Source organism: Bos taurus, chromosome 20 (assembly GCF_002263795.3).
Source record: "Bos taurus isolate L1 Dominette 01449 registration number 42190680 breed Hereford chromosome 20, ARS-UCD2.0, whole genome shotgun sequence".
Classification (NCBI taxonomy): Eukaryota; Metazoa; Chordata; class Mammalia; order Artiodactyla; family Bovidae; genus Bos; species Bos taurus.
Genome location: NC_037347.1, coordinates 10,215,539 through 10,227,816, shown reverse-complemented (window position 1 = coordinate 10,227,816; position 12,278 = coordinate 10,215,539). Strand labels below are relative to the sequence as shown.

Below are 12,278 nucleotides of genomic sequence, written 5' to 3'. Positions count from 1 at the left end.
CAACCGTAAGGTTATATGTGGATTTTTGACTGCTTGGAGGATCAGCACCCCCAGCTCCCTCATTGTTCAATAGTTATCTGTACTTTTCATTAGCATAAGGTGCTTCATGTAGAAGATCTGCAGTATCTGTGAATGCCTGAATGGGTATGCCTGTGTAAAGAAGAGTCAGGGCAGAAAACTGCTTTAGCCATGACTCCAGGGATCTTAAGTTGAGGTTGAAGCAGACAATCTCCCTGCTTCAGAGATGGGATAGAAGTATCTCCCATCTGTTGTTCAGTCACTTAATCGTGTCTGATTCTTTGTGAGCCCTTGGACTGCAGCATACCAGGCTTTCCTGTCCTTCACTGTCTCCCAGAATTTGCTCAAACTCGTGCATTGAGTTAGTGATGCCATCCAACCATCTCATCCTCTATTGCCCCCTTCTCCTTTTGCCTTCAATCTTTGCCAGCATCAGGGTCTTTTCCAATGAGTTGGCTCTTTACATCAGGTGGCCAAAGTATTGGAGCTTCAGCTTCAGCCTCAGTCCTTCCAATGAATATTCAGGCTTGATTTCCTTGAGGATTGACTGATTTGATCTCCTTGCTGTTCAAGGGAATTTCAAGAATCTTTTCCAGAACCACAATACAAAAGCATCAGTTCTTTGGCTCTCAGCCTTCCTTATGGTCTAAATCTCGCATCCATACGTGACTACTAGAAAAATCATAGCTTTGACTATACAGATCTGTTTCAGCGAGGTGATGTCTCTGCTTTTTAATATGCTGTCTCTGTTGGTTATAGCTTTTCTTCCAAGGGGTAAGCGTCTTAATTTTGTGGCTGAAGTTACTGTCCACAGTGATTTTGGAGCCCAAGGAAAAAAACAATCTGTCACTGTTAGCACTTTTTCTCCATCTGTTTGCCATGAAGTGATGGAACTGGATTCCATGATTTTAGTTTTTTGAATTGAGTTTTAAGCCAGCCTTTTCATGCTCCTCTTTCACCTTCATCAGCAGCTCTTTAGTTTCTCTTTGCTTTCTGCCTTTAGAGTGGTATCATCTGCATATCTGAGGTGGTTGATGTTTCTCTGGGCAATCTTAATTCCAGTTTGTGTCTCATCCAGCCCGGCATTTCACTTGATGTACTCTGCATAGAAGTTAAATATACAGCCTTGATGTACTCCTTTCCCAATTTCGATCCAATCCATTGTTCCATGTTCCAATAGTTCTAACTATTGCTTCTTGGCCTGCATACAGGTTTCCTTGGAGACAGGTTAAGGTGATCTGGTATTCCCATCTTTTTAAGAATTTTCCACAATTTCTTGTGATCCACACAAAGGCTTTAGGGTGGTCAATGAAGCAGATGTGTAGATGTTTTTCTGAAATTCCCTTGCTTTTTCTGTGATCCAGCAGATGTTGGCAAGTTGATCTCTGGTTCCTCTGCCTTTTCTAAATCCAGCTTGTACATCTGGAAGTTTTCCAAGACTGAGCTGGAGGAATCTAAACTCAATCTGCTGGCAGCTCATGGTTTTAATAAACTAGATGAAGGACATATATGACATCTCTTTCTAGTGTGAATAGTTTTCATAAACAAAAATACCTAAGTAACTTGGGTAGTTTTTAGAAAATGTGTGAAAATAACCCCACTTTGGAGTTAGAAAAAGAACATGGACATACAATTAGGATTTTTGTGACTGCAAAACGTGGAAGGGTGTCTCCCCAAAATTCCAGTTGCTGCCATGGGACCGCTTGCTGTTCCTGCGTATGTTGTCCTATTCTTGTTGCTTTGTTGTTGTTCAGTCGCTAAACTGTGTCCGACTCTTTGCAACCCCATGCAGCATGCCAGGCTTCCCTGTCCTTCACTACCTCCCGGAGTTTGCTCAAACTTATGTCCGTTGAGTTGCCAGGTGACCTTGGACAAATTACTTATCCTTCCTATGCCTAGTTGGCTTATATGTACAAAAGACACTTGTACCTAAATCATGGTTGTTATGAAGGTAGTTAATGTGTGACTTAGAACAGTCCTTGTCAGAAAGTCAATAATAAATATGGCCAGTTACCCCTATTTTTCAAAGCCAAATGGTGAAACTTTAAACAAGTTTTTAAAAGTAAACTGGGTTTTAAAAGTACATGTATCAACCCCATTCCACATACTTGGTGTGTGCTGAATACAGCTCTACAGTGTAAATTCTTTTTAATTTTAGGCAGATAACTGCATTAGGTTTGGCATTGAGACCATTCACAGGTAATGAACAAATGCTTTAAAAGATGGTATAGAGTTAACATCAAGATAAAGATTATTAGATACTCATAAGCAATTCTGGAGGTTTTTAATGAGTCTGAATGATTGAGGTTCCATCTAAAGGTATTGCCGTAGTCAGATTCACCTCTCCCAGTCTTTGTACACTTTGAATTTCAGCTTGATCCACTGGCTGAGCCATTTACAAATTTCCTAACTCTGTGGATTGTGTCCAGCCACCCATGGGCAAAGAACAGATTGTTCCATTATTTAAAGTTGCTCCTTAGTTTTACAAATTGAAATGTTTGGCTAGGTTATATTGTTTCTTTTTTCTACCACTTTGTACACAAAATATTATGTTAGTCATAATAATGGCCAAAGATTACCATGGATTTATGCATTTTTGTTTTTCCTTAATACCATTCCTACTTGAGCTAAGATCTGAGACTGAAACATATTTAGAGGAGAGTGAACTTCACAGTTGGGAAAAGCTTGAATAATTCAGCCTCCTGTCCACAAATATGCTTTAATTTAAATCTATTGGCAAACCCTCTGTCCTTTTCCTGGTTTTCCACAGTCTTCCCAGTCAGCTGGATGGTAAACACAAATGAGAAGCTTGGGGCTTGGGTGGCAGCTGTCTGTCCTGTGGGTTTGTATCCCGTCTTGGAACAGAATAGCCATTCAGAACAGAGAGGGAGACAGGAGGAGTGTGGAGATTGTGGAAGGAAAGGAGGGAGGAGATAAGGAAATGAAAAGGAAAGGGGTGGAGTCTGTATATAGAGTCTTGGAGTCAAAGATGTGGAGGAAGGCAACGATGGAAGCCAACTGGCACTGGGAATCAGTAATGCTAATTTCCTCTAAAGACAACAACAACATTAAACAATAAGACCTTTTCTTCCGGGGATAAATAAAAGGAGCTGCTGATGGACGGCAGTTCCCTGAGCACCGATTTTAAACTGCAACCCCTTTCCGCTTCCCTGGTGGCTTTGATGGTAAAGAATCCGCCTGCAATGCGGGAGATGAGTTGGATCCCTGGATAGGTAGAGCCCCCAGAGAAGGCAATGACTAACCACTCCAGTATTCTTGCCTGGAGAATTCCATGGACAGAGGAGCCTGGCGGTCTACAATCCATGGGGTCGAAAGAGTCGGACACTACCAAGCGATAACACTTTCACTTTTCACTTTCCTCTTCCTTGCTTCATTTTTCTCTATGGCACCATCACCATTTGATACAGTATGTTTTTCTTCACAATGTCATGAGGGCACGGATTTTTGTCAGTTTTTCACTACTATTTCTCAGTACTTAGAACTGTTATCAGTCCCAAAGTAGGTGCTCAATAAGTATTTGTGGCTTTTAGCACGGGCAGCAGAGGAGTTCCGGAAAACCGCTGCACTGCAAGTTGGCTCAGCTGAGACTGCCGCTGGGGTCATCCAGTCCTCAGATCCTGTGTGGACGGCTACTAGGCCTCCGAATTTCCAAGAGCGAATGGCCACCACCCTCCTGTCTCTTTGTGAATAGCGGGAAGGGTGCAGGAGGTGCTTCCCACACCCAAAGTTTGTACAAGGTTGCCGGGCCAGTGAGCGCCCGGCTCGAGCAAGCGCCACTCCCAGCAGTCGGAACGTTTGCGCGTCACTACCGCGCGCGGCGGAAGGACTTCGGCGGAGCACTTAGAACGGATTGAGCAGAACTTCCGGGCGAACAGAGCTCGGCAGGACAGGTAAGTCAGTGGTAGAGGATTTCCCGGAGCCGCGGCGGACGACCGCCGCCTAGGAAGCAAGGCGGCGGGAGGGGCCTTCGCGGCTGGGAGCGGAGGCTGAATGATCCCGAAACGCCTCATAGGGAAGAAGGGTGTGTGGAAGCGTGTGGAGGAGAAGGAGAATTTCCGTCTATGAAGCTGCATAGAAGCATCTATCTAGGGCAGCAGTTTGGAGAGTGACTCTCTTTCCCTAAGGCAGGACGCAAATGCGGCCCTGGGTTTAGCTTGTGACCAGCCTCCATCTGTGTGGCCTCAATAGAGTTACCAACCTCTGAGCCTTGAGTTCCACACCTGAAAAGCAGGACTGTTATCACCCTTGCCTCTCTCAAAGCGCTTGGCAAGTTTAGCTGTGAGGGAAAGCTTCATAAATTGCGATGTTTGGTGCAAATCTCATTGTTTACATGTAACATTCTGAGCACATGTGAAGGAATCCCACCACCAGGCTTCTCCTGAGGGCAGTGGCTTTTCTGGAGTGGATTCCCAGCGATATTTGTAAGAAGGTGGACTATTCAGTCATAGGCAGTTGAAGATGCTGCTTAAGAGGTTACCAAGTACATCTTTCTCCAGGCGGCATAAATCCCTTCTCTATTAACTGCTTGCATTGTAAACATCCAGCTTCCCTTTGAACATCTGCAGTTATGAGGATCTTATTACCTCTGTCCTATCCCTGTAATTTCCCATTGCAGTCAGTTCGAATTAAGAAATTCTTGTATGCAGTGAGCCAGAGGTGTTCCAGATTGCAGCTTCTGCTCATTGGTTCTCACGTTGTTTCTGAACTTTGAGGGAATTAAAAGTCATAAACTAAAAATAGTTTAAATATTGATGTGATGAACGGCAGTAACCACATCTTTAAGAATTTAAGCTTTTGATTTTTTATATTCACGATAAATACAAACACACCTCCATGGAAGATCAAAATGTTCAGTTTCGTCGCTGCATGATGTGTTACTACACTCCATTAAGTCTATAAGGCACCAATATAAGTGTGTTGAGAAAGCACAGATGTCAAAACTAAGTCATTTCTTGTTATTTCAGGATACTAAAGTGGAACACCTGATCTCCTGAAACAATTGAATCCTCAGAAGTTTAGTAAACAATATCTGATTGTAGCAGGTGCCAAGAAAGCAGTGATGCCATAAAGGCAGTTTTCAATTTATCAATAGATTTTAATTCCAGAAGTTCATTTATAAAAGTCTACGTTTATTTGGATTTTTAAGTATATTTTTCTATAGAACAATGAATGAGTAGTGTGAAAATGAAAATGTTAGTCGCTCAGTCACGTCCAGCTCTTTGTGACCTCATGGACTGTAATCCACCAGGCAAGAATACTGTAGTGGGTAGTCCTTTGCTTCTCCATGGGATCTTCCCAACCAAGAGATTGAGCATGGGTCTCCTACATTGCAAGCAGATTTTTTACCATCTGAGCCACCAGGGAAGGCCAGTGGAGAATGGGTCTTGGTTATTGTCCTTATCACAAAAATTAATCTTTTCCCCTGCCATTGATGGGATTTGTTTTGTCCTTAATGTCTTGGCACTTAAGATTCCTTTGATCCTTCATTTATGAAAGAAGGAAGTTGAAAGTGAGAATGTAAGGTGGAGAGGGAGATTCCATTGGGGAGGGTGGAGGTGTGAATGTGATGGGGTGTTTATTTCTTGGTTATGGTTAATAGAGCGGCTTCCGAGGTGGCTCAATGATAAAGAACCTGCCTGCCAATGCAAGAGGTGTGGGTTCCATCCCTTGGTGGGGAAGATCCTCTGGAGAAGGAAATAGCAACCCACTCCAGTATTTTTGCCTGGGAAACTTCATGGGCAGAGAAGCCTGGCGGGCTGTAGTCCATGGGAATGCAGAGTCCAATGTGACTTAGAGTTTAAACAGCAACAAATGGTTAATAGATGCCTCCCAACACCAATTTTGTCCCTGATTATTAAAAAAAATGCACATTTATATTGAAAATATGAAAATACAGAAAAGAATAAACAAAAACCCAATCATCCTTAATCCTAACATCCACTCAAAACCATTTGTCCTGTTTATTGAATTACTAAATGGTTCCGTTTTCTTTTAATAGTTGGGATTATAGTGTAGGTTTGCCACTGTATTATTTTAAAAAATTATCCTGGCTGTCCAATGGTTAAGACTCTGCCTTTCGGTGCAGTGGGTGTGGGTTTGATTCCTGGTGGGATAACTAAGGTCCCGTGTGCCATGAGGAGTGACCAAAAATTTTAAGATAGATTTTTTAAAATTAGGAGCCATAAACATTTATCATTTATGAATAAAGTAAATTTTATTAAAGAAGCTTGATTATGAAAAAATTCACACAGACACAAAGATGGAGAGGCAGTAAATGAATCACCATGTATCTATCACTCAGTGATAAGAAGCAGCAGTTGTAGCTCGTGTTGTTTCGTCTGTTCCTGTACCCACTTCTCATAATTCTGTGGTTCTGTCCTGTGACACATCTTTAATGCATTTTTATTTTTTATTAATTGTAAAGAGAAGCTTATTTATATTGGTGCCAAATTTGAGCATAAATATTCACATTCTTTCTTGGGGATATGAAAAAGTTCCATGAGGATTTAAACATATTTGCATTCAACTACAATTATTGAATAAATTGCAAAGAATAATATGACTTTGCAGTCCAAGTTTTCTTTTTTTTGCTTTGTATGTTTATTTCCCTCTCTTTACTTTTCAAATTTAATTATATACATCTGGTGACTATCATCTTTAATAAATTCACAGTCTAATGACTTTTTTACAATATGTAAGGAACAAAATGGATGAAGAGCCTGAAAGAACTAAGCGATGGGAAGGAGGCTATGAAAGAACATGGTAAGTAGGGCATTATTACTCTCTCTTCCCTTTTAGACGTTGTTTTAGGTGTTTTTTTTTTTCCCTCAACAACACTTTTGAAGTATATTTTACACATGTTAAAATTCATCTGTATCTTATGTATAATTCAGCGATTTTTAGAAATTTTCAGGGCTGTGAAAACATCAACATAAACCAGTTTTAGAACATTTTTACCATTCCAATAATATCCCTCATGTCCATATACAATTAATTCCATTTCCATCTGTAGTCCTAGGCAACCATTGATCTATCTACTTTCTGTCTTTTTAGATTTGCCCTTTCTGGACATTTCATGTAAATGTAATCATATAATATGTGGTCAGTTTTGTCTGACTTCTTTAACTGAACATGCTGTTTTTAAGTTCATCCATATTGTAGCATGTGTAAGTAATTCATTTCTTTTTATGCTGAATGGTATTCTGTTATATGTTTATGCCATATTTTTTATTCATCCTTTCTCCATTTGATGGACATTTAGATATAATTTTTGGCTGTTATGCATAATGTAGCTGTGAATATTCAGCTGCAGTTCTTTGTGTGGACATATTTTCCTTTCTCTTGGGTTAATAAAATTATAGCGTATCTTTTTAAACAATTAAATATTCCCTACAGGGAAATTCTTAAAGAAGATGAATCAGGATCACTTAAAGCTACAATTGAAGACATTCTCTTCAAAGCGAAGAGAAAAAGGTACGTAACCTTTGTGTGTGTTGCAGAGGTAAAATTCCTTTAAGGGTTTTTGTCCACCTCTGCCCACTCCCCAGTACTTCATTTGAGCTGTGTTTCAGAGAACCTCACTTACAGCCTTTTAAATAGCGAGGGTAGACCCAGCAACCTAGAGCCTCATCAGGGAAATTCATCTTCAGCGTTTTATCTCAAATACACATAATTATATGCATCCCGTAAGTTAATAATTTACTTCCCTAGAAAACTGCACTTTAGTTGAAAAGTTGTAATGATCTTTCAGGTAGTATATGTTATTTCCTTAAAACCTTTGCATAATTTTAACAGGGTATTTGAGCACCATGGACAAGTTCGACTTGGAATGGTATGATGTTTTTCTTTTTCACTTTACTGCTACAGAACTAGTTTGAGTTACACAAACATTCTGGCTCAAATAGAATAAACTTTTTAAAGGAATATGTTAAAAATATACATGTAGAATATGTAAATGCTAAGTGCCATTTTTACTTGTTGGTCAAAAATGTATTTGAAAATTGTTTTTATTTATGTGTTTTGTTTATTTGGGGGATTTTATTTTTGGTAGATGCGCCATCTATATGTGGTAGTAGATGGATCAAGAACAATGGAAGACCAAGATTTAAAGCCAAATAGACTGACATGTACATTAAAGGTATACTAAAATTATTCTGATTTGTATTACCTGTGAGGAAGGCTGCTGAATTCCAAAAGAAATGTTTTTAAAGAATGCAGTCTTTTTTTTTTTTTTTTTTTTTTGAGGTAATGCAAACTATAGCTAAGTAGAAGTGCTACTCTGGACTACTTACCAAAATTGCTAATTATTTATGCTCTTAACTTCCACTCCACGTTAGGATCTTGCTTCGTCAGTTATTCCTTTTCTTTATTGAATCTTCATTCTCCTTTGACTTACTTGAATTAATCTCCTCAGCTTATAAATACATTCATATTATTCCTAACTTATTCAAGCCCATCTTCTGTTTTGCTCATTTTCCTGTTTGTCTTTTTTGAATCTTTTTCTTACTTAGATTGTTTCTGTCTTACTTGTCCGAATGGTTCCATCTTTTAAGGCTGAGCTTAAACCTGTCTCATCACTTACCATTTCAAATTCAATTTTATTTACTATTTTAATTTTTATATTTATTTAATATTTTAAAATGTATTATTTTATTTATTAATATCTTTACTACTTAACATTTTTGTAAGCTTAAAAATCATAAGAAATAATGCTTGATAAATAGATTTCACAAAACCTGTTCTCTGTGTTGTTATTTTGCTGTTACCTAGTTTTTTCTTTTTGTTTTCTTTAAACAGTTGCTGGAATACTTCGTAGAGGAATATTTTGATCAAAATCCTATTAGTCAGGTATGTAGATAAGTGATATAATTCAGAATTAGCATCCTGATATTATTGCCAAATATAATGTATTTTTTAAAACATTGGACATATGTTCTATCACTTAAGTGATTCAGATTGTGTACAAGTTACTGTGACACTTGTCAATGAAAAGCAAGATAACTCTAGAAGTTAAACAATATACAGTGAACTCATAGCTAAATTTATGTCAAAAGTTGTTCACATGTTACTTATTCCTTTTTAACTAGTCATTTATTTTAGTTACATACATTCTTATCAAGAAAAAGTAATTTAAGTTAATAATCATTTTTGTTTTTATTTTGAGATTGGAATAATTGTAACAAAGAGTAAAAGAGCTGAAAAACTGACTGAACTCTCAGGTATGCATAAAATTACCTTTTTCGCACTCAAGGACTTTGCTTTATTTATCTAACCTTGTAACCCTGTTCATGAGGTTGCCTAATAAGCAAAATGAAACCTTCCTGCAGGCTGTCTAGGTAAAACACTTTAAAAAAACTTCTATTAAACTCTCTGTCTCTAAAATGGCCTGTTTCTTTAAAAATTTTAGTTCCCCAATCAGGGATTAAACTTGTACCCCCTGCAGTGGAAATGCAGTCTTAATTACTGGACCATCAGAGAGGTCCCTAAAATGAGCTGTTTTAAATTGAGTTCTGCACAGTGATGAATAGTATTATACTGGCTTTAAATGTTTCTTCAATCATGAAAGTGTCAGGATAAAATTATTGTAATCATTCACAAGAGCCACTTAATCTTTTTTAAAAAATTATTTGTTTGTTTTTGGCTCTGCAGGGTCTTCACTGCTGTGCACAGGCTTTCTCTAGTTGCGGCGAGCAGGGACTACTTTCTAGTTGCAGTGTGTGGGCTTCCAGTTGCGGTGGCTTCTCTTGTTGTGGAACAAGGGCCCTAGGGCACGAGGGCTTCAGTGGTTGTGGCACACAGGGCTTAGTTGCCTGGAGGCCTGTGGGATCTTTCCAGGCCAGGGATGGAACCCTTGTCCCCTGTATGGCAAGCCAGACTCAACCACTGGACCACCAGGGAAGTCCCTAAGTAAGATGTCTGTCAAGTCTACATGACCCTCCTAGTTTATAGTCTCAGCACAAGCTCCAAAGAGGGTCCCTATTGACCCTGATTAAGATCTGCCCATCCGTGAGCAGTCAAGTGGCTAAGGGAATCAAGTATTTTGTTGGTAGGCCTGGATTACATGTCTCTGCTTGAAGTAGGATAGAAGTTCCACCTGCACCATGTCGTCTAAACTGGATTATTATATAGTGAGGGAAGGATGGTTCCCCTAAGGAAAGGATGTAGGGCCAACCCTCCCGCATGTTCCCTCCCCCTAGTTAATAATAGTATTCTGTGGGTGCCTGGGAGGTAATATGTACAGAGAGGGAAAATCCTCTGGAGATTCTTATAGGCCTCTTGAGAATACAAGAGGCCTATAACCCTCTTTTCCCCTGAACAGAATCACTGCTGTAAACCACACCGAGAGTAATGTAAATATACTTTTTTCTTATACTCATAACACAATAGGAGATTAAAAAATTTTTTGTATGGTGTGGTAGAAAGAAAAGTGGATAGAGAGCCATACTATCAAGGTTTGACTACTGGTCCTGCCATTGGGTAGGCATATGTCTTTCAGCAAATCATTTAACTTGTTAGATTTGTTTCTCAGTTATGAAATGAAGGATTTGGACTTAGGTACTTTTCATTTCTAAAATTTATGACTCTAAAAATAAACACTTGCAATATATAGCTGACCCTTGAACAAGTTGAGCATTAGGAGTGCTGACCCTCTGTATAGTTGAAAATCTGCTTATAACTTTATAGTTGGTCCTCTGTTTCCTTGGTTCCACATCTGAGAATTCAACCATCTGCACATCATGTGGTACTGTAGTATGTACTTAGTGAAAAAAATCTGCATATAAGTAGGCGTACATAGTTCAAACACTTACTGTTCAAGGGTCCACAGTATATTAACTGTGGCAGATAGTTAATATTTTAAAACTTACTCAAGTAAATAAGAACACCAAGAAGTTCCAAATGAATGAATGGGCAAAAAATACACAATTCATACCAGAATAAAAAGGAATTAAACAACTGTTAAAAAAGAAAATTTAAACAAGCTAGTATTCAAAATACTAGTTTTGAATCCAAGTCTATGCCCTGACCAATAATGCTGAAGACGCTGAAGTTCAGCGGTTCTATGAAGACCTACAAGACCTTCTAGAACTAACACCCAGAAAAGATGTCCTTTTCATTATGGGGGACTGGAATGCAAAAGTAGGAAGTCAACAAACACCGGAGTAACAGGCAAATTTGGCCTTGGAGTACAGATGAAGCAGGGCAAAGGCTAATAGAGTTTTGTCAAGAGAACGCTCTGGTCATAGCAAACACCCTCTTCCAACAACACAAGAGAAGACTCTACACATGGACATCACCAGATGGTCAACACTGAAATCAGATTGATTCTGTTCTTTGCAGCCAAAGATGGAAAAGCTGTATACAGTCAGCAAAAAACAAGACCAGGAGCTGACTGTGGCTCAGATCATGAACTCCTTATTGCCAAATTCAGACTTAAATAAAAAAAAGTAGGGAAAACCACTAGACCATTCAGGTATAACCTAAATCAAATTCCTTATGATTATACAATAGAATTGACAAATAGATTTAAGGGACTAGATCTGATAGAGTGCCTGATAATCTATGGACGGAAGTTCGTGACATTGTACAGGAGGCAGGGATCAAGACCATCCCCAAGAAGAAGAAATGCAAAAAAGCAAAGTGGCTGTCTGAGGAGGCTTTACAAATAGCTGTGAATAGAAGAGAAGCGAAAGCAAAGGAGAAAAGGAAAGATATACCCATTTGAATGCAGAGTTCCAAAGAATAGCAAGGAGATAAGAGAGATAAGAAAGCCTTCCTCAGCAATCAATGCAAAGAAATAGAGGAAAACAATAAAATGGGAAAAATTATTTTCAAGAAATCTTCAAGAAAATTAGAGATCCCTTCAAGAAAATTGGGAGAAGGCAATGGCAACCCACTCCAGTACTCTTGCCTGGAAAATCCCATGGAAGGAGGAGACTGGTAAGCTGCAATCCATGGGGTCGCTAGGAGTCAGACGACTGAGCGACTTCACTTTCACTTTTCACTTTCATGCACTGGAGAAGGAAATGGCAACCTACTCCAGTGTTCTTGCCTGGAGAATCCCAGGGACGGGGGACCCTGGTGGGCTGCCATCTATGGGGTCACACAGAGTTGGACACAACTTAAGCGACTTAGCAGCAGCAGCAAAAAAATTAGAGATACCAAGGGAATATTTCATGCAAAGGTGGACTCAATAAAGGACAGAAATGGTGTGGACCTAACAGAAGCAGAAGATATTAAGA

At 39.2% G+C, this 12,278-nt stretch overlaps 1 protein-coding gene across 5 annotated transcripts in view; it reads left to right on the top strand.

The window, feature by feature from the left end:
• The first annotated feature begins 3,892 nt into the window (after positions 1-3,892).
• Positions 3,893-12,278, top strand: part of GTF2H2 (general transcription factor IIH, polypeptide 2, 44kDa) — a 30,904-nt gene continuing 22,518 nt past the window's right edge. For 2 of the 5 annotated variants that reach the window (XM_024981256.2, XM_059878698.1), the window contains exons 1-7: positions 3,893-3,929; positions 6,712-6,801; positions 7,435-7,512; positions 7,834-7,870; positions 8,090-8,176; positions 8,836-8,886; positions 9,203-9,257. In XM_024981256.2, the coding sequence (XP_024837024.1) occupies positions 6,716-6,801; positions 7,435-7,512; positions 7,834-7,870; positions 8,090-8,176; positions 8,836-8,886; positions 9,203-9,257 (394 nt within the window). In that variant the 5' untranslated portion in view covers positions 3,893-3,929; positions 6,712-6,715. 5 annotated transcript variants of the gene reach the window in all.